Source organism: Geotrypetes seraphini, chromosome 16, assembly GCF_902459505.1.
Source record: "Geotrypetes seraphini chromosome 16, aGeoSer1.1, whole genome shotgun sequence".
NCBI classification, from domain to species: Eukaryota; Metazoa; Chordata; class Amphibia; order Gymnophiona; family Dermophiidae; genus Geotrypetes; species Geotrypetes seraphini.
Window position 1 is genome coordinate 97,562 of NC_047099.1, and position 20,633 is coordinate 118,194.

The window sequence follows — 20,633 nt, forward strand, 5'->3', positions numbered from 1 at the left end:
GAGACTGGCGTCGGTGAGACGCACCATCCACTGGGGCTGATCCAGACTCACCCGGAGGTCTGGAGCCACCAACGGAGACTGCAGCGAGCCAAACCCCGAAGGAGAGCAGAGACATCGAGACTGCAACTCTGGGGTGACCATCTCCGAAGAAGAGCATACTGAAGCAGACGCATGTGGGGCCGAGCCCACCTCACTAAGTCTAGGGAAGCCACCATCGGCCCCCAAGACTTGGAGGAAATCCCACGCCCGAGGATACCGGGATGCTAGAAACAGGCGAATCAGATTGCAATTTGCTTACCCGGGCCTCTGGGAGGAAGACCTTCCCCAAGGAGGTGTCGAACAGAGCCCCAAGATACTCCAGGGGCTAAGAGAGGGATCAACCAGCTCTTGGACAGCCTGACTACCCATCCCAGTGACTGCAGGAACTCCACCACCTGAGCTATGACCTGGGTGCTCTCCTGCAACGACTTTGCTCGAATCAACCAGTTGGTATATTGTTATGGCATTTTTGTACACCGCCTAGAAGGCTCAAGTGGGCAATATAATAAATTTTAAATAAACTTGAAACTTGTCCAGGTAGGGGTGAACTAGAATGCTCTCTTTGTGCAACGCCGCCACTATGACCACTATTACCTTGGTGAACGTCCGCGGAGCCGTGGCCAGACCAAAAGGAAGTGCGCAGAACAGATAGTGCTGACCCAAGATCGCTAAAGCGAAGGAAGCGCTGATGGGAGGCCTGGATTGGAACATGCAAGTAGGCCTCCGGCAGATCGAAAGAAGTCAGATACTCCCCCAACTGAACTGCCAGAATGATAGACTACAGTGCCTCCATGCGAAAAGATGGATCCCTGAGAGCCCTGTTGACTCCTTTCAAATCTAAAATGGGCCGAAAAGTACCCTTTCTTGGGCACCATAAAGTAAATCGAGTACCTGCCATTGCAACACTCCTGAGGGGTTAATGGGACTACTGCTTTGAGATCTAGCAATCTTTGAAGGATCTGGTGAAAAGCCTGCTTCTTCCACACTGCCTGACAAGGAGAAGCTAGAAAATGATCTGGCAAGGTGCGGGCAAACTCCGGAGCATAACCATCCCGAATCACCTCCAAGACTTGTATATAGCCGTTTGGTGGAGGATGGGCTGGGGAGGGCTTCAATGACTGGGAGGGTATAGATGGGCTGGAGTAAGTCTTAGCAGAGATTTCGGCAGTTGGAACCCAAGCACAGTACCAGGCAAAGCTTTGGATTCTTGCCCAGAAATAGCTAAAAAGAAAAAATTAAAAAATTTAAATTGAATCAGGTTGGGCAGACTGGATGGACCATTCGGGTCTTTATCTGCCGTCATCTACTATGTTACTATGTCATTGATCGAACGTGATTTCTGCCCACTTTTAATTGATGTCACGCAGCCGGGTGACCACCGGAACCAGAGTGGGCGCCGGCAAGGAGTCATTGGGCAGGACGGGCAGCAGAGGATCCAGCAGAGGAATTACCAGCTTACTGGTGGGCCCCTCGAAAGGACTGCATGTGCTGAAAGAAACGGCCTCGGGGAGATCTATAGGCTGAAAAGGAAGTGGCCCCTCGACCAGGGCGGAGACGGCGGAAATCACACAACCGTCCTCAAGCAGCTCCACCCAGCGCCAGCGGTCGAGCTCTTTCTTCAGGCAAATGAGGCACCTTAGAATCAGTTACGATTTGAACCAAATTATCCAAATCGTCTCCAAATAAGAAAGACCCTCCCTAAAAGGGAATTTCATCAGCTTAGCCTTGGATGCCACATCCGCCGACCATGCCCGAAGCCACAAGGTACAACCTGCAGCCACCCCGAAAGCCATAGACTTGGCTAAAGCTCGCAACAGGTCAAACATGGCATCTAAGAAATAAGAAGCACCCATCTCAATTTTGGCAATGAAAACATGCCTGAGCGACTAGCCCGCCACACATCACTACCTAGACCGCCAAGGCAGAAACATCCACACTCTGCTTAAGGAGGGACTCCAACTTATGCTCCTCAGAGTTCCTCAAAGCTGAACCGCCCTCTACAGGCACAGTATGCCTCTTCGCGATAGCTGAAACCACCACGTCCACTACAGGTGACTTCAATGTGTCCCGAACCCTGTCTGAGATGGGATACAAGCGGGCCATGGACCGCGTAAATCGGAAAGGGGCCTCCAGCACCTGCCGTTGAGCGAGCACAATATCCCAAATATCCTGATATATAAGGAAAGAGCGGGAACCAGAGCAGATCCCCTATAGCAAAGGGGGCTCTGACACGGTGTCCTCAAACCATAGCACTGAGGAGACCTGAAGAATAAGCTCATGAAGCTCGTCCAATTGAAAAATGCACACCCGTGACGCATCCTCGGCAGGAGCGCACACTCGCTGGTCATCCCAAAGGTCCAGGTCCTCATCAATCAATTCTTGCTCCTCAAGACAAAAATCCTCATCCCAAGAGACCTGTGGCCACATTGACGAGAGAGAAGTAGAGGGGGACAAAACTAATGCTGAGGGGGGTCAAACTGGAGTGAATGTGGAGGGAAACACCCACCTCCCGAGACCACCGGGGTGGAAGCAGGACTCCTAGCCGCTTGAAGATAAGCCTTGCACAAGGCTAAAACAAAATCAGGGGAAAACACCCCTGGTGACCCAATGGGACTCACTGCCAAAGTAGAGATCCCAGAAGAAACCTTCCCCTGTTTCTCCAATACAGAGGGGAAGTCACCTGAAGCTGCAGACAAAATTAAGCAACTTCCTGCCAAAATCAGAGCAAAGCCCGCCGAAAAAATGCCCCCGAGATCTGTAACAGATGAGAAGCCCGAACCACCCCAGCCGCTAAAGCAGGCAAGCCAGCAGCAGCTGATAGGAAGTCCCCAGCAGCTTCAGCAATAAGGGAAACCTTATTTCCTTGACTGTCAGCGGCTGGGAGAATCCCTGCATGAACGGTGAGGGAAGCCCGGGCTTCCCCTCCTTCAGCTGCAGCGTACAAGGCACTCACGAAGGGGATCCCTGGACACCGGCACCCAAAGTCGACAAAGATTCCCCTTTGCAGCGGCCAGCACACCGCAAGCACTGGCTGCCCGAAATCGACCTCGTGTCTGGAGCACTTCTTCCCCTTAAAAGTGCTCATTGCGCAATACGCAACCTAGCTAAGGGCAAAAGTGCCGTTAGCAATAAAACAGCAATACAATACACTGAAGGCTCCCTTCAGACCGGCACTGCTTCCAGATTTTTTTTTTCCAGAACAGATTCCACTGGCTCTCTAAGCTATATGCCTTGCCAGTATCAGTGGCAAGGCTTACAGCTGAGGCACCTCTAGAAAAAAATATAGGGCAGTGGAGGAAGGGGAAGGGGAGGGACTCAACTCGTAACTCATCAAGTGTGACACCTGAGGTCAGCAGGACCCCAGAAAAGGTCCCCACAAGCTCTGTCTGACACCAGATAGGGACAAGAAGGCCACTATGCAAATTCCAACAGGCCTACACTAAGCTAGGGAAGACAGCAATATCTTACCACCTGCTGAGATAGAGAACACTGGTCAGATAAGGGGGAAGCCGAGCTACTTGTATTGCAACCAAAGGTTTTTGTCTCAGTCTCCACCTGCTGGTCATGATGAAGTATTACCCATTAGTGAAGCTGTACCGGTCTGGAGAGGTGCTAAAGAAAGTGCAATTAAATACAATTAAGGTCAATTGAAGGCGCTCCTTTAGACCAGCACTGCCTCAGGACTTTTTTTTCTTCAATACAGTTTTAATTAGAACAGCCACCACTGGCTCTCTAAGCTATATGCCTTGCCGGTATTGTACAGCTGAGGCACCTCTACTGAAAAAAAAATTTCAATGTGGGGGAAAAGGGGGGGAGAGACTCGACCCATCAAGTGTAACACCCATGATATTGGACGGACCCCCAAAATGGTCCCCCCAAGCTCAAAACTAAACCCAACAGCTCTACACTAACTCAGGGAAGACTGCACAAACTTACCACCTCCACCTGCTGGAGACAGAGCAGACAGATTGTACTTAGGACTGCACAGCCAAATAGTCATGTCTCAGGCTTATGGTGAGCTATTACCCATCAGTGAGCTTTGCCAGTCTGTAGAGACGCTTAAATAAGTGAGCATCGTCTCAATGGAACTTAATTTATAGTATTTCAGTGTAGTCATATAAATGTTGAAAAGAATTGGAGACAACGAAGAGCCCTGCGAGACACAATCTGGCATCCATGCAGATGGCTTACCTTCAAAATTTACCACATAAGAGCGTAATGTGAGAAATTCTTTAAACCAGCTTAGAACTTTTTCTTCTAATCCTATATCTGAGAGTAACTGAATCAAGATATCAAAGGCTGATTACCTCAAAAGCAGAAAGGTCAAATTGAAGAGACACTGCCCAGCCACACAAGGAGGCGGAGTTGAAAAATGTACATGGTGCCTTTTGCATTCCTCACGGGTGAAGGGAAGAAACCCACTTATCAAGACCACTGTACCCTTTGCACTAGAATTTGAAAGCAGAATGTAGGGAAGAGTCTGGGAGCGGAGACTTCACCACTCACTTGTAGCTTGATTTTTTCAGTAGCAGGGCAATGCGTTCAGAAACCGATTCTGGCATCTCTCCTTCTTCAATGCCACTTTCTACATCCTCTTCTTTGAGATTTCCCTGAAGGATAATCTGTAGGCATTCCTGGATCTCTGGCAGCATGGCTTCCCACTCTTCCTCTGCCGAGACAAGGGCAACTGCAGAGGCACAACACAAATCATTTTATAGACACCTAAATAGATGACAAGATAGAGGCAGACCACCAAAAGAGTGCATGTTTGCCACTACAAGCCATATAAAGACTGAGGAAGTTAAACAATCTATTTTTAATAAGTAGGGAAGGAAAAATTTGGCCTTAGTCCAGACATGAATTCAAGCTCCCTTATCAGCAGATGGAAGAACAGGATAAGTAGACTGCAGACAGCACCCCTCTATAGGGTACCATATAGCTCCCAGCTCTCTAGTATTCACATACCAAAAAAATCTCCCACTCTTCATAAGCAAGGAGAGTCATGGACTGAATTCAAGATCACGTCTCCCATTTGAACTGAAGTCAGGACCAGTGGAACAAGAAATGCTTAGCCTGGAACTGAATGATGCACATAATATCTTACAATCTGAAATTCCACTCCTAAGCAGCCAGAGTTGGAACTGGGTGGATCCTGGACTAGCCTGGTAGCACTCAAGGAAAGCAAATTAGCAGGAAAGATCATGTTTTTGTTTTACATTTTTTTTATTCATTTTCATATATCAACAAGTGTAACATAGAAATTTTATAAGATCACATAAAACATACACTTGAATTCCTTTCATGTATCACTGTAAACACAATATATTATTCTGTATTTATAAACAATAATACCTAAAATATCTGTATTACCTAATATGTATAATAATTGTTGTTAAAATTTAAACCCTTCTTTTCCCTCCCCTCCCAATACACATAACAATTATAATTAAAAAAAAGCAGGAAAGATCAAATAACTCCTTCCTTGTCATCCCATCAGCCTAGTCTAGATACATGGGATATACCAAAGCCATTTTAACAAATAGTGGATCACTCAACACTCAACAATGGAAAAAGTCCCTTATGTTATCAAACAAACGTATTGATTGAACTTTTCACACAATTGCTCACCAATATGTGTATTCTTGTATAACACTAATGAGCTCTCAGATACCTGCACTGATCGGTCATAGATTTTTAGATCAGTTATAGCAGGTGGAAGATATCATTCATCGAGCTCGGTGTGTTTTATTAAGCTTTTCTTTATAAGTGCCTATAAAAATTCTTAAAGTGCTACGTGCCATAAATTAAAGACAAACCAACCCAGCACTTATCTTAATTGTTGCCAGTGCTTCTTATGTGTAGCTTTTCAATGGCCCTACAGGACCCGTTTCGCCAAAATAATGGCTTCTTCGGTGGTCTACGTTATTTTGCACAGCCCTACTTCTGTTTAAAAGCAAAAATGGCGCTACTAAAGCCAACCATCAACTGGGTCTCACCTATACATCCAAAGAAGAAATTAGGTTCTTACCTGCTAATTTACTTTCTTTTAGCTTCTTCAGACCAGTAGAGGTTAATTATTACAAATGGGTAAATATCCAATCATGACCAGCAGGTGGAGACTGAAAATAAAACTGTGGAATAGTACATAAGAGATACCTTCCCCTATTCCTATCAGTCTGCCGAATAGCCAAGCAGAAATAAGAACGGGAAACAAAAATAAACAAGACTCCGAACAGGAGTAAAAACTAACATACCCAAATGCTATAGGAAAATGCAGAGGAGAGATACCAGAAAGAAAATGTCCCCACAGCTCACCAGCTAAGCCAGCCGAGCCACAGCCACTGTTCTCTAATTCTCCCCTGCCCTAGAAAAATAATAGAACACGCAGCAAAACACAAAACTGCCCGTGCAATAGCCTCAACAACACAACAGACAAGGTGGGGACCTCTACTGGTCTGGAGAAGCTAAAAGAAAGTAAATTAGCAGCTAAGAACCTAATTTCTCCTTCTTTAGCACTCTCCAGACCAGTAGAGGTTAATCTTTACAAATGGGACGTACCAAAGCAGTTCCCATCATGGGCAGGACCTCCGAAGGGTCGACACCAGAACACGCTCACCGAACACCGCATCCCAATGCACCTGAACATCTACCTGGTAGTGTCTGACAAAAGAATGCAAGGAAGACCAAACCGCTGCCTTACAAATGTCCACTGGAGGCACGAGCGAACATCCAGCCCAAGAAGCTGACCCCTAGTGGAATGAGTCCTGAGAAACTCCGGAACAGGCTTTTTCAGAAGAAGATAAACGGAAGCAATAGTCTCCTTGATCCAGCGTGCAATAGTACCATTAGAAGCACCAGCCCCCCTACGACGACCCGCCAGAACGACAAAGAGATGATCAGATTTCCTGATTTCCTGGGTTCACTGCACATAAGAGCGAAGGACCCGACCGACATCCAACTTGTGCAGCTGTCTTTGGTCAGAAGAGCCCTCCCAAATACCCAACACCGGGAGGACTACAGATTGATTGACAAGAACAGGAGAAATTACTTTTTGCAGAAAGGAAGGAGCAGGTCTCAAGACAACCTTCTCTCTAAAAAACTCCAAGAAGGGAGACCTACAAGAGATAGCCTGCAGCTCAGAAACACGCCTAGCTGAAGTAAGGGCCACCAAAAAGACCGTCTTCAGAGTAAAGTCATTCAAAGAGCAGCCGCCCAACGGTTCAAAAAGGCAGGCGCACCAGAACAGACAGGACCAGATTGAGATCCAAAGAGGGAACAGAGGGCCGCATGGGAGGCCTGAGCAACTTGGCTGCCCGCAAGAAGCGAAGCACATCAGGCATGGTTGTCAAAACGCTGACCTTTCACCAACCCACGAAAGGCTGACAAGGCCGCAAGCTGAACCCAGAGAGAAGACCAAGCCAGTCCCCTATCCAAGCCATCCTGCAAGAACTCTAGGATGGTAGGCAGGGAAGTGCAAAAAGAGAGTAGAGATCATCTTATCTGAATACCCCTTCTTACCCTGGCGGCCCCTTTCAAGAGCCAAGCCATAAGACAGAAGGGAGTAGGATCGAACATGGGAACGGGACCCTGCGTCAGAAGGTCATCCAAGAGGGGCAGAGGAAGAGGATCCGTCACCAGATACCTCACCAGACCATAGACGTTGAGGCCAATCCGGAGTCACCAGAACCTGGATGGCGAACAAGACGGAGAAGAACTCTGCCCACTTATGGCCATGGAGGCAACACATACAACAGCTCCTCCATTGGCCATGGTTGAACCAGAGCATCAAGACCCTCGTCCCTTCGACGACTGAAGAAGCGGGGCAGTTTGGCGTTGCCACTTGTGGCCATCAGGGGCTGACCCCAAGCCTACACAGGGCAGGCCACAGGGCTGAGACACCACTCTCCAGGATCTAAGGTGTGACAACTGAGGAAGTCTGCCTGAACATTCTTCACCCCGGCTATATGAGAGGCCAAGAGGTCCTGAAAATGGGACTCCGCCCAAAGCATGAGCCGAGCTGCCTCCTGTGCCACCTGAGTGCTCTTGCTGCCTCCCTGATGATTGACGTAAGCCACCGCCATGGCACTGTCCGACATAACAGCGCCAGATGGCCGGCTCTGGTCTCCAACACAATGATCGACCAGGATGCCACCTCTGTGGATCAGGTGCCCTGAGCTGAGTGACCTAGACACTGAGTTCCCCAACCGAGGAGACTTGCATCCGTGAGAAGCACCGTCCACTGTGATTAATCCAGACCCGTCCCTTGAACAAGAGGAGAGGTCTGGAGCCACCAACGAAGGCTGCAGTGCAAAGCCTCTCAGAGGAACAGGGAGATCCAAACTGTGCCTCTAGGGCAACCACCTCAGAAGCAGAGCATTCAGAAGAGGATGCATGGGGGCCCACGCCCACTGCACTACGTCTAGGGAAGCCGCCATCGACCCTAGAGGAAATCCTGTGCCCGAGGACACCAGGACGCCATAAGCTGGCGAATCTGAGATTGCAATTTGCTTACCCGGGCCTCTGGAAGGAAGACCTTCAACAACGAGGTATTGAATAGAACCCCAAGGTACTCCAGACGCTGAGACGGGGCCACCCGACTCTTGGAAAGGTTGACCATCCATCCGAATGACTGCAGAAACTCCACCACCCGAACTGTAACCCAGGTGCTCTCTTGAAACGTCTTCGCCCGAATCAACCAGTCATCCAGGTAGGGATGCACCAGAATGCTGTCTGTCCCCAAGGCCGCCACATCAACCACCATAACCTTGGTGAACGTCCGCGGAGCCGGGGCCAAGCCAAAGGGAAGCGCACAGAACTGATAATGCTGACCCAAAATCGCAAAGCGAAGGAAGCGCTGATGGGAGGCCCAAATAGGAATGTGCAAGTAGGCCTCAGTCAGATCTAGAGAGGTCAGAAACTCCCCTGCCTGAACCGCCAGAATCACAGACCACAGAGTTTCCATGCGGAAGGAAAGCACGTGAAGAGCCCTGGTGAACCCCTTCAAATCCAGGATGGACCGAAAGGTCCCTTCTTTCTTTAGCACCACAAAGTAAAATCGAGTAACATCCTGTGCCCCACTCCTGTGGGAGAATTGGAACCACTGCGTAGAGATCTAACCATCGTTGAAGGGTCTGGCGAAAGGCCTGTTGTTTCCACGCCATCTGCGAGGGAGATGTGAGAAAACAATCTGGCAAGGAACGGGCAAACTCCAGAGCATAACCGTCCTGAATCACCTCCAGAACCCACTGATTCGACGTGATGTCTGCCCACTTGGATAAAAATCCCTCAGCTGAGTGCTCACCGGAACCAAGACGGGTGCTGGCAAGGAGTCTGTGGGCAGGATGGGCGGCAGGGGACCCAGCGGGGGCGCTACTCGCACCCCGGTGGGCCCCACGAAAGGACTGCATGTGCTGGAAAAACCTACCTCTAGAGAGCCCAGGAGCCTGAAAAGAGGCAGCCCCTCAACCAGGGAGGAAATGACGGAAAGCACGCCCACAAGCAGTGCCACCTCGAACCAGCGGCCTGAGCCTATCCTCAGGCAAACGAGGCACTTTAGAATCAGTGAGAGTCTGAACCAACTTTATTTATTTATTTATTCTATTTTTTAGCCCATCTTCCCAAAAGAGCCCAGAACACAATGAATATATTGGTGCATTAAAATTATAAGTAAGATAGGTACTTAGAAATTCCCTTACTGTCCCGAAGGCTCACAATCTAACTAAAGTACCAGGAAAAATGACAATTAGAAGAGTAATAAAGAAAGAAAAATAGAGATAGAGGAGAAAAATAAGAAAATAAACATACTAATAAGATTACAATGATCTAAAGGAATTTGAAAGGTTAAAAAGAGGGAAGATAGGAATAGATGTAGAGGGAGAACCGTTGAAGCAATAGAATTCTGGGGAAATTTGAATGATAAAATAAAACAAAACAAGTGGCAAAACAATGAGTGAGATTAAAAATTATATCATAAACTAAAAAGAAGTGAAAATAAAAACAAAACAGTCAAAACTGAAGTCCAGCTTGAACGGGCCCCCGAGCCGACCGTTGGTCCGATGGCCGGACTGCAGCCCTCCTCCGTCGGCTCTCCCCTGCTGGAATGGGGGAGGAGCGAAGACAGTGTCGGGTGCCCCGCTGGAACGGGCCCCCGAGCCGACCGTTGGTCCGATGGCCGGACTGCAGCCCTCCTCCGTCGTCTCTCCCCTTCCTACTTGACCAGGTCCTCACCATACAAGAAAGATCCTTTTAAAGGAAACTTTGTCAACTTAACTTTGGATGCTGAATCCGCCAATCAAACACGAAGCCACAAGGTACAGCGAGCTGCCACTACAAACGCCAAACACTTGGCAGAAGCTCACAATCTAATCTAATCTTCTATTTTTGCATCGCTCATACTTAGGTAGGCTCAAGGCGAAAGATAAGAAGCACCCAATTCAATCTTTGCCACCTCGCGTTTGAGCAATTCCCAATCCTCAGATTTACTGTCAAGCATATGCTCGGTCCAGCGAAAACATGAAGCTTCTTTTTAAGCCATTAGCCCACCACACATCGCCGCCTGGACTACCAGAGCTGTCACATCAAAACTCTGTTTAAGGAGGGACTCCAACTTACACTCCTCCGGGTTGCACAGCCCTCAACAGGCACAGTATGCCTCTTAGAGATAGCCGAGACCACCGCATCCACCACAGGCAATTTCAGTGTGTCCCTATCCCCTTCAGAAATGGGATACAGGCAGGCCATGGAGCGCGGAAAATGAAAGGGAACTTCCGACACCTGCCACTGTGCGAGCATAATATCCCAAATATCATGATGCATAGGAAAAGAGCAGGAAGCAGAGCAGATCCCCTTAAGCAAGGGGTCCACTGTATGTGGAGGAGAAAAATTTATCCAAGTGGGAGGGCAGCAGTTCCGAAACTTAGCCCACCCTGAGATCTCCGCCACCATCACCGAAACTGGGGGTGGGAGGGCGGTTGCTCAAGTCATGTAAATAAATTTTTCTCCTTCACATTTAGAACCCACCAGCTTCTTCAATGGCGTCTCCCAAATGAGATAAAATGCGAGAGAGCCATTGCCACTTGTGGATTAGAACTCCGTGTCTAATAAGCCGCTACTGAAGTGAAAATAAAATAGCATTCCAGCAGCAGGAGCTTCTGGGTAGTTATTATATTATTGATTATATATATATATATTTATATATTTTAGGTGGCTTGACAATTTTGCTATCTTTTTGTTTTTCTTTTGCTTTGATGACAGTTTTAGGTTTCCCTCCCCTTGCAGTGCCAAAATAGGGTCGGAGGGGAGGAAACAAGTGAAGAAGAACGCGGCCTAATGAAATCTTCGACAGTGTGGCCTGCAGAGTCCCTGCGCAGGAACCACCATCCCAGTGCAGCTTTCCTATTAGCCGCTGAAAGCACCCTCGGTCCTAATGCTTACCAGAAAAAAATGCGGCTCCATAGAGAACAAAGTTGTTGGCGTTTGGCACTATTGGGACATCCAGGAGCTCCCTCTTATTATTGATTGCCACCAATGTTGGAGTGTTAATTGCAGCCAGCTGAGGTGGAACGACACTTCCCTCCCTTGCCAGACTGAAGCAGAGCCCTGAGGGGAGGGAGCCAAAAGTACCTACTGCTTCGCCGGTGTTCTTTCCGTTCTGGCATGAAGCTTCTTTTTAAGATGAGTTGCCACCGGTGCTGGGGTTTTGTTATCAGGTCAACTGAGGCGGAATGGGTCTTCCCTCCCCCGCTGGACCAAAGCAGAGCCCTGAGTGGAGGAAGCCAAAGAAATCAGCTGTTGACTCTCCGGCTTTTTCTCCGTGCCGGTGTGCAGCGGTGTTGAAGGTGTAGACATTATGGCTGATGGAGAGTTCACGGTCCTAACGGCCGCTGCGTGAGAAGAGTGGCAGGCATGCCTGACAGGAAAATCAGAACGGTTCTTGTCCCGTTTGAAGGTTTGTTGTTTCTTTTTTTTGGGGGGGGGGTTAATCAGTAGGAAAATACTTGCAGTTGGCAGAAGTATATGAGGAATGCAGTTTCCTTATCTGCTGAAACAGAGAAACATAGAAATGACAGCAGAAAAGGGCCACAGCCCATCCAGTCTGCCCACACCAAGACCCACCCCCTATCTACCTCCATGAAGAGATCCGACATGCCAATCCCATCTTTTCTTAAAATCTGGCACACTGCTGGCCTCAATTACCTGTTGTGGAAGACTATTCCAGCGATCAACCACCCTTTCGGTGAAGAAGTATTTTCTGGTATCACCATGAAATTTGCCACCCTTGATTTTCCACGGATGCCCTCTTGTCGCCGTGGGTCCTTTAAGAAAAAAGAGATCTTCTTCCACCTCAATACGACCCGTGACATATTTGAACGTCTCGATCATGTCTCCCCTCTCTCTGCGTTCTTCGAGTGAGTATAGCTGCAACTTATCCAGCCGTTCCTCATATGGGAGATCCTTGAGTCCTGAAATCATTTTGGTGGCTATTCGCTGAACCGACTCAATTCTCCGCACATCCTTTTGATAATGTGGCCTCCAGAATTGCACACAGTATTCCAGATGGGGTCTCACCATGGATCTGTACAATGGCATAATAACCTGAGGCTTACGGCTGATGAAACTTCTTCAGATACAACCCATGATTTGTCTAGCCCTGGAGGAAGCTTTCTCCACTTGATTGGCAGTCTTCATGTAAGTTCATGTAATCCTTTTTCTTCTTCTCTACCCACTATTTTAAGTTCTTGTAAACCGTGTCGAGCTCCATTCTCATGGAGATGATGCGGTATATAAATTAAAGGTTTAGATTAGATTAGATTAGATTCGCTAATGATCACACCCAAGTCGCATTCTGTTACAATCCTTACTAGGATCTCGCCATTAAGGGTGTAAGTCCTGCATGGATTTTTGCCACCAAGGTGCATGACCTTGCATTTTTTGGCATTGAAACTTAGTTGCCAAGTCTTTGACCAATGCTTAAGAGGAGTAGGTCCTGCGTCATACTGTCAGGCATTTTGTCGGGCATTGTGCTAACGATCGATGAGCTTTTGTCTACTATGTTGCATAGTTTGGCATCATCGGCGAATAATGCAATTTTACCTCGAAGCCCCTCAGTCAAGTCACTTATGAAGATGTTAAATAGGATCGGGCCCTAGACCGAGCCCTGTGGCACTCCGCTGATCACCTCCGTCGTATCAGAGAGGGTACCGTTAACCACTACCTTCTGTCGTCTACCCCTAAGCCAGTCCCTAACCCATGCGATTAATGTTCCACCCAGTCCCATCGAACTCATCTTGCTCAATAATCTGCGGTGTGGGACGCTATCAAACGCTTTGCTGAAGTCCAAGTACACGATGTCCAGGGATTCCCCTGTATCCAACTTCCTTGTTACCCAGTCAAAGAAGCTGATCAGATTTGATTGACAGGACCTTCCCTTCATAAAACCATGTTGATGGGGATCCCGTAGTTTCTCCTCATTCAGGATTGTATCCAATTGGCGTTTGATTAGCGTTTCCATAAGTTTACTTATTATCGATGTGAGGCTCATCGGTCTGTAATTCTCAGCCTCTGTCCTGCTTCCCTTTTTGTGGAGTGGAATGATGTTAGCCGTCTTCCAATCCAACGGAACTCTTCCTGTACTTAGGGAAAGATTGAAGAGCGCGGATAATGGTTCGGCCAGGACGTCACTCAGTTCCCTGATCACCCTGGGGTGTAGTTTGTCCAATCCATGGCTTTGTTCACCTTGAGTCTAGATAGCTCATCATAGACACTACTGGGCGTAAACTCAAAATTTTGAAATGGGTTTTCCGAGCTTTCCCTTGTTGGCAGCTGAGGGCCGAATCCCGGCGCTTCGCAAGTGAAGACCAAGCAGAAGTATTCATTTAACAGTTTGGCTTTTTCGGAATCTGAGTCCACAAAGTTCCCGTCGGGTTTCCTAAGGCGTATTATCCCATCTGTGTTCCTTTTTCTTTCACTAATGTACCTGAAGAAGGATTTATCGCCCTTCTTGACGTTCCTCGCAAGGTCTTCCTCCATTCGGAGTTTGGATTCCCTGACTGCCATTTTGACCGCTTTAGACTTGACCAGATAAGTCTTCCTTGGATTCTGGCATCCCTGATCGCTTGTGGAAGATGAACGCCCTTTTCTTCTTTTTTATGAGGTCTGAAATCTCTGTAGAGAACCATTGTGGTCTATTGTTTCTTCGCCATTTACTTACTGATTTGACGTAGCGGTTGGTTGCCTCTCGTATGGTTGAGTTGAGAGTTGGCCCGTTTGCTTTGAATGAGTCTGGTCTCAGTGAGCCACCACCAGTGTCCCTCCCTGATGAAGAGGTGAAACTCGAGTCGGGGGGACGGGATTGGATGGATGAATGAACAGTTCTAGGATTTTAACGGAGCACATGAGATTTATTAGCACACAGTCATCAATGAGAATTAACCAAATCAACTACCCCCCTATTCAGATAAGTACATTAAGTTGATCTGATAATGTTTGTGGTCATCTAGGGAGGGCAGGGGACAGGTGAAGGCGATGATGGTCCCCTTGTTAACCTCATTGTAGTGACTTCACTATATTTTTGGTTACATGGTCTGAGCACTTCACTATAATATTTAAAATAATATAAGGAAAGTAATATTATTAATAGTAAACTATAGCTGTGATTACAATACTATATAGTTATTCTTGTCACAGAATACTAAGCTTTATCTCCCTATTAAGTAAGAAAGAAAAATGATTTGAGAGTTGACCACATCACCTCAACATTATTTGTTTCAGGTTGGTTTTGCAGTGCCCTCTTGACGAAATCTCCCATGCTTTTGAAGTTTGTGCCCTTAAAGTTAAGGACCTTGGTTGATATGTATGCCTTTGTGAAACCTTTCCTGAGGTTAAACCTTATCATGTTGTGGTCACTGGAGGCTAGCGTATCACCTACCGAGACCTCAGTGACACTTTCTCCATTGATAAGTATTAGGTCTAGTATCGCCCGATCCCTAGTGGGCTCCAATACCAATTGTCTGAGTCTAGCACCCTTTATAGAGGTTAATAGCTTCCTGCTGCCGCTGGTCGTAGCGGAAAGTTTGGTCCAATCCATATCAGGCATATTGAAGTCTCCTAACAATACTGTATCTCCATGCAAAATGATATTCTCAATGTCCTCGACTAAATCTATTTCCGTGTCCTCCTGTTGTCTTGGAGGTCTGTATACTACGCCAAGATACATGCATTTGTCCTTCCCTCTAGCCAAATTCACCCAGAGGGATTCCCCGGTGTACTTGACATCTGCGATCTTGGTAACTTTGATGTCATCTTTAGTGTATAATGCTACCCCTCCTCCCATTTTGCCCTCCCTGTCCCGCCGAAGTAAGTTGTATCCCGGTAAAGCCATATCCCACCCATGGGAGTCCGTGAACCAAGTCTTGGATATTGCCACCACATCTAGGTCGGCATTCCTCATTTCCGTCTCTAATTCCAGAATCTTATTACCCAAACTGTGGGCATTAACATACATACCCCTCCATATCTTATGTTTGCTATGTGCCTGTGTAGATATTCCTGCCTGAGCTAGTTGGACTCCTATAATACTATCTGCAATATGTGTACTTACATCTGACTCGGAAATGCAGAGTGTACCTACCTCAGACTCAGAAATGGACTGACAACTTACATCGCCAAGTTGTTTACTTGCGCCATCACATGAGAGGGTACCCTCCCCCAACTTACCTAGTTTAAAGCCCTTCGAAGTAGGCGGGCTAGACGGTGTCCAAAGACGTTCTTTCCCCTTCTGGTCAGGTGAAGTCCATCAGGTCCCTGTAGTCCTTGCAGTGCCTCTCCATGGTTCAGGAATCCGAAGTTCATCTCCCTGCACCATCTGTGTAGCCATTCATTAGTCCTCTGGATACGATCCTCCCTGGCACTCCCCTTGCCTCTCACTGGAAGGATCGAGGAGAAGACCACCTGCGCTTCCATCCTCCTCAGCCCTCTCACCCATATCTAAAGTCTTCAGATATGCTCTCCGGGGTGTTCCTTGCAGTGTCGTTCATTCCGACATGGATGAGAAGCATGGGGAAGCTGTCATGGGGCTGGATCAGTCTGTCTAGGCAGACGGTTACATCTCGGATCTTGGCTCCTGGCAGACAGCAGACCTCTCTTGATTGCATATCCGGTCTGCAAATTGGTCCCTGACGAGTTAGGTAGTTTACCTCCTTTTTTATGTTGCCCTAAGGGCTAGAAAGCAAAGGCTTTCTGAATAAAAATACTTTTTTAAAAAAATTGTTTTTCTCTAAGAATAGGGGAGAGCTGTGACTGCCTAGGAGCAGGTCAGAAAAAAACTGACAGGAGAGGAGAGAGGACTCGAGGAGTAGGGCAATCCTGCACATGCTCAGTAAGCTCAAAAGCTTACTATAGCTAGGGGAGAGTACCGACGCAGTAGGCTCAGAGACTTCACCATCAAGTGGGGCTGCATATCCCCTGCCTGTCTCCGGAGAACTGGAACCACCAACAAACTAGCTCCTTCATTACCTGGAGAAAACAATGTAGTCTCACCCATAGCTTTGCAAAAATGCACCTTCAGCTGCCATCACTTCTATAGGCTTGTGCTCCCTGCACAGCTTATACTGTGCTCTTGGAACTTCTATGTCCCTCTTTCCACATCAGTGGGGGCAGTTGGAGCTCATCATGCCAAATGCTTACACTCACGCTAGCGCAACCTCCACAGCAGCAAACCACCGACAGCTACACAAATTCAGCAGTTACTAGATATCCCAATACTTGAGCAACAAGTGCTACAGTCCATGTCAACACCAGCTGTGCCCAGCCTGTGTTACCATTGCATGAGCTGTTCAACCCTCTACATTCCCTGCATTCAACCCACTTACCTCATGGCTTCTGCAGCAAGGTTCCCTTGCACTGGCCTTGAAGCCTTGTGTCTTCTGGCAGCCTGAAACAGGCCTCTTTCTTTAATTTTCTTCTTGTATTAGCTGTGCATTGCCCAACTCATATCTGCCCATGTGTCTGGACTGATCTGGAGGGATGCTAAGTTGGTGATCTGTCTCCATCTGCTGGAAGGATAGTCTAAATCCACATCTAGACTAGTTTAGCAGGATAAAGTTGCCATTACCTGTGTGTATAACATGTGGAGAAGACAGAAAAAATATACCTGAAGCAGATCTTTTCTGCTGCTGCCTCATTTCCATTAATTTTCTTGTCTCCTTCTCTAGCGGCATTTTCAGATCCACACTGCTCAGCTATAAGCAGAAATAGGAATAGTAAGAGCCTCAATCCCACCACCTCCCTCAAACATGCCACAGTTCTTCCTGTTCCCTCCATATCCATATTACAGCTCAGTCTCAGCTTCCCTTGTTGCAAGGAAGACTAAGGCATACACGCACACATACCTTGCAGGTCCAAGGGCTGGTAGACCAGAATACTAGGGTGCATATGTACCTTGCAAGTGAAGGGGTTGTGGGCGAGGAAAGCTGCCAGTAGCTGGATGGCCATCTTACACACATTCACAGACTTGTCAAAGAGTCGTCCCACCACTAGGATAACCACTGTATGGAAACGGTTCAAAGGGAGAGCCTGGTGAAAAAGAGCCATGAGAGTGAGGACAAACTACCAAACTATGACAGATTAGATTACATAGTAACATAGTAGATGATGGCAGATAACGACCTGAATGGTCCATCCAGCCTGCCCAACCTGATTCAATTTAAATTTTTTTATTTTTTCTTCTTAGCTATTTCTGGGCAAGAATCCAAAGCTCTACCCGGTACTGTGCTTGGGTTCCTACTGCCGAAATCTCCGTTAAAACCTACTCCAGCCCATCTACACCCTCCCAGCCATTGAAGCCCTTCACAACCCATCCTCCACCAGATGGCCATATACAGACACAGACCATGCAAGTCTGCCAAGTACTGGCCTTAGTTCAATATTTACTATTATTTTCTAATTCTAAATCCTCTGTGTTCATCCCACGCTTGTTTGAACTCAGTCACCGTTTTCCTCTCCACCACCTCTCTCGGGAGCGCATTCCAGGCATCCACCACCCTCTCTGTAAAGTAGAATTTACTAACATTGCTCTTGAATCTACCACCCCTCAACCTCAAATTATGTCCTCTAATTTTACCATTTTCCTTTCTCTGGAAAAGATTTTGTTCTACATTAATACCTTTCAAGTATTTGAACATTTGAATCATATCTCCCCCGTCCCTCCTTTCTTCTAGGGCAGGGGTGCCCACACTTTTTTGGCTTGCGAGCTACTTTTAAAATGACAAAATGATCTACCAACAATAAAATTTAAAAAAACACAAAGCACACTGTACACAGAGAAAATGTTAATAATTATTTGTATTTGGGGTTTTTATCGGAGGTCAAGGCAGATGACTTTAAAATATTCAATGTCACCTCAGTAACAACTATACAAAAATAGACAAATATACCCCCTCCCCTTTTACTAAACCACGATAGCGGTTTAATAAAAGGGGGCCATAGTGCAAAATATAAATTCTCAAAACGGACACATTTTGATCACTAAATTGAAAATAAAATCATTTTTCCTACCTTTTTGTCTGGTGATTTCTTGAGTCTCTGGTTGCACTTCCTTCTTTGGTAAAGCCAATATTTATTTCTTTCTGCCTTTCTTTCTCTCTACCCCTGCCCCCCCCCTTTTTTCTTTCTGCCTTTCTTTCTTTCTCCCCCTAGCCCCTCTTTCTCTCTCCACCTGCCCCCCAAGCCATCATGCTGATTTCTCCATTTCCATGATTCTTTCCCTAGCCCCACCACCAAGCCACCAACACGATTTCTTCCTGCTGCTTCCCCGAGCTAGGCCTGGTGCGTACAAGTGCCGGCCCACAAGACTTCACCTCAGACGTCAATTCTAACATCAGGGAGGAAGTTCCAGGCCAGCCAGGCAGCGAATGGCTAACCCAGAACTTCCTCTCGGACGCGATCGACCATTTGGGCACCCCTGTTCTAGGGTATACATATTCAGGGCTTCCAGTCTCTCCTCATACGTTTTCTGGCGCAAACCTCCTATCATTTTCGTCGCCCTCCTCTGGACCGCTTCAAGTCTTCTTACATCCTTCACCAGATACAGTCTCCAAAACTGAACACAATACTCCAAGTGGGGCCTTACCAATGACCTGTACAGGGGCATCAACACCTTCTTCCTTCTACTGGCTATGCCTCCCTTTATATAGCCCAGCATCCTTCTGGCAGTAGCCACCGCCTTGTCACACAGTTTTTTCGCCTTTAGATCTTCAGACACTATCACCCCAAGGTCCCTCTCCCCGTCCGTGCATATCAGCCTCTCACTTCCTAGCATATACGGTTCCTTCCGATTATTAATCCCCAAATGCAGTACTCTGCATTTCTTTGTATTGAATTTTAGTTGCCAGATATTAGACCATTCCTCTAACTTTTACAGATCCTTTTTCATATTTTCCACTCTCTCTTCGGTGTCTGCTCTGTTACAAATCTTGATATCATCTACAAAAAGGCAAACTTTTCCTTCTAACCCTAAAGCAATGTCACTCACAAACATATTGAACAGGATCGGCCAAAGCACCAAACCCCGAGGGAATCCACTACTCACCTTTCCTTCCTCTGAGCCACTTCCATTAACCACCACCTTTATTCAGTTCAATCATTGTGGTGCTTTAGTTCCAAGGCGCACCATCTAGACACTTAGGGCTTGCCCCATCTGTCTTCAGCTTTCTAGTATTAAGGAGGAGCCCAGAAATCTTAAGCAGGAATTGAATGCAATCACTACACAGAACCATACCAATTTGCCACCACTGCCTCATAGAGTAATGCAATCAAGGAATAAATGGATCACACAGACTGCGACACGTGGCACAGAAACATACACCCTTACAAATGCACCTATAGAATTCTTTTGCTCCATTAGAGCACTGCAGTGCTCAAGAAAGAACTGAAATCGAACTGGAACCAGTGAAAGTAAATTATGAAGAAAAGCACTCACAAAGGAAGAGTAAGAAACCTCAAGTCAATAAATTATTGCTTTTAGGGGATTCAATCATCAGAGGCATTAACATTGAAACACAAGACAAGGAGCTTAAAATAGTGAAGTGTCTCCCAGGATCCTTGGACTAAGACTATTGCAACATACTATACCTTCCATGCCCAGTGACAATGATAAAATAATTACAAACAATACAAAATACAACCCTAAGACTCATCTACTCACTGAAAAAATATGACCATATCACAGAAGCATACCATGACTCACACTGGCTTCCAATACAAGCAAGAGTACACTTCAAATTATACTGCCTACTTTTCAAGGTTATTAACGGAGAAAGCCCAAACTACTGGAATAACCGACTAACTCAATCCTACTCAACCAGGCACAGGAGAACCCACTCACTATTCACACACCCATCATCCAAAAATGTCAAACGAAAAAAATATATATGACAACCTAATAGTCTACAAAGCAGCTAAACTGGACAGACAAATCACCATTCTGTTGTCATCGACCACAGACTACAAAACCTTCAAGAAAGATATTAAAACCATACTCTTTAAAAAATATATAAAACACATCTAGCACAGCCAGTCCCTACCCAAACCCCACCTAC

General features: G+C 46.8%; 1 protein-coding gene across 1 annotated transcript in view; it reads right to left on the reverse strand.

Moving 5' to 3' along the window:
• NCAPD2 (non-SMC condensin I complex subunit D2) overlaps positions 1-20,633 on the reverse strand; it is a gene marked incomplete at its 3' end in the record, with an annotated part of 162,759 nt that overhangs the window by 95,263 nt on the left and 46,863 nt on the right. The window contains exons 10-12 of the mRNA XM_033924539.1: positions 17,476-17,610; positions 17,189-17,276; positions 4,546-4,726 (exon numbers count right to left, since the gene is read on the reverse strand). Of these exons, the coding sequence (XP_033780430.1) occupies positions 4,546-4,726; positions 17,189-17,276; positions 17,476-17,610 (404 nt within the window). The remainder of the gene's footprint in view (positions 1-4,545; positions 4,727-17,188; positions 17,277-17,475; positions 17,611-20,633) is intronic.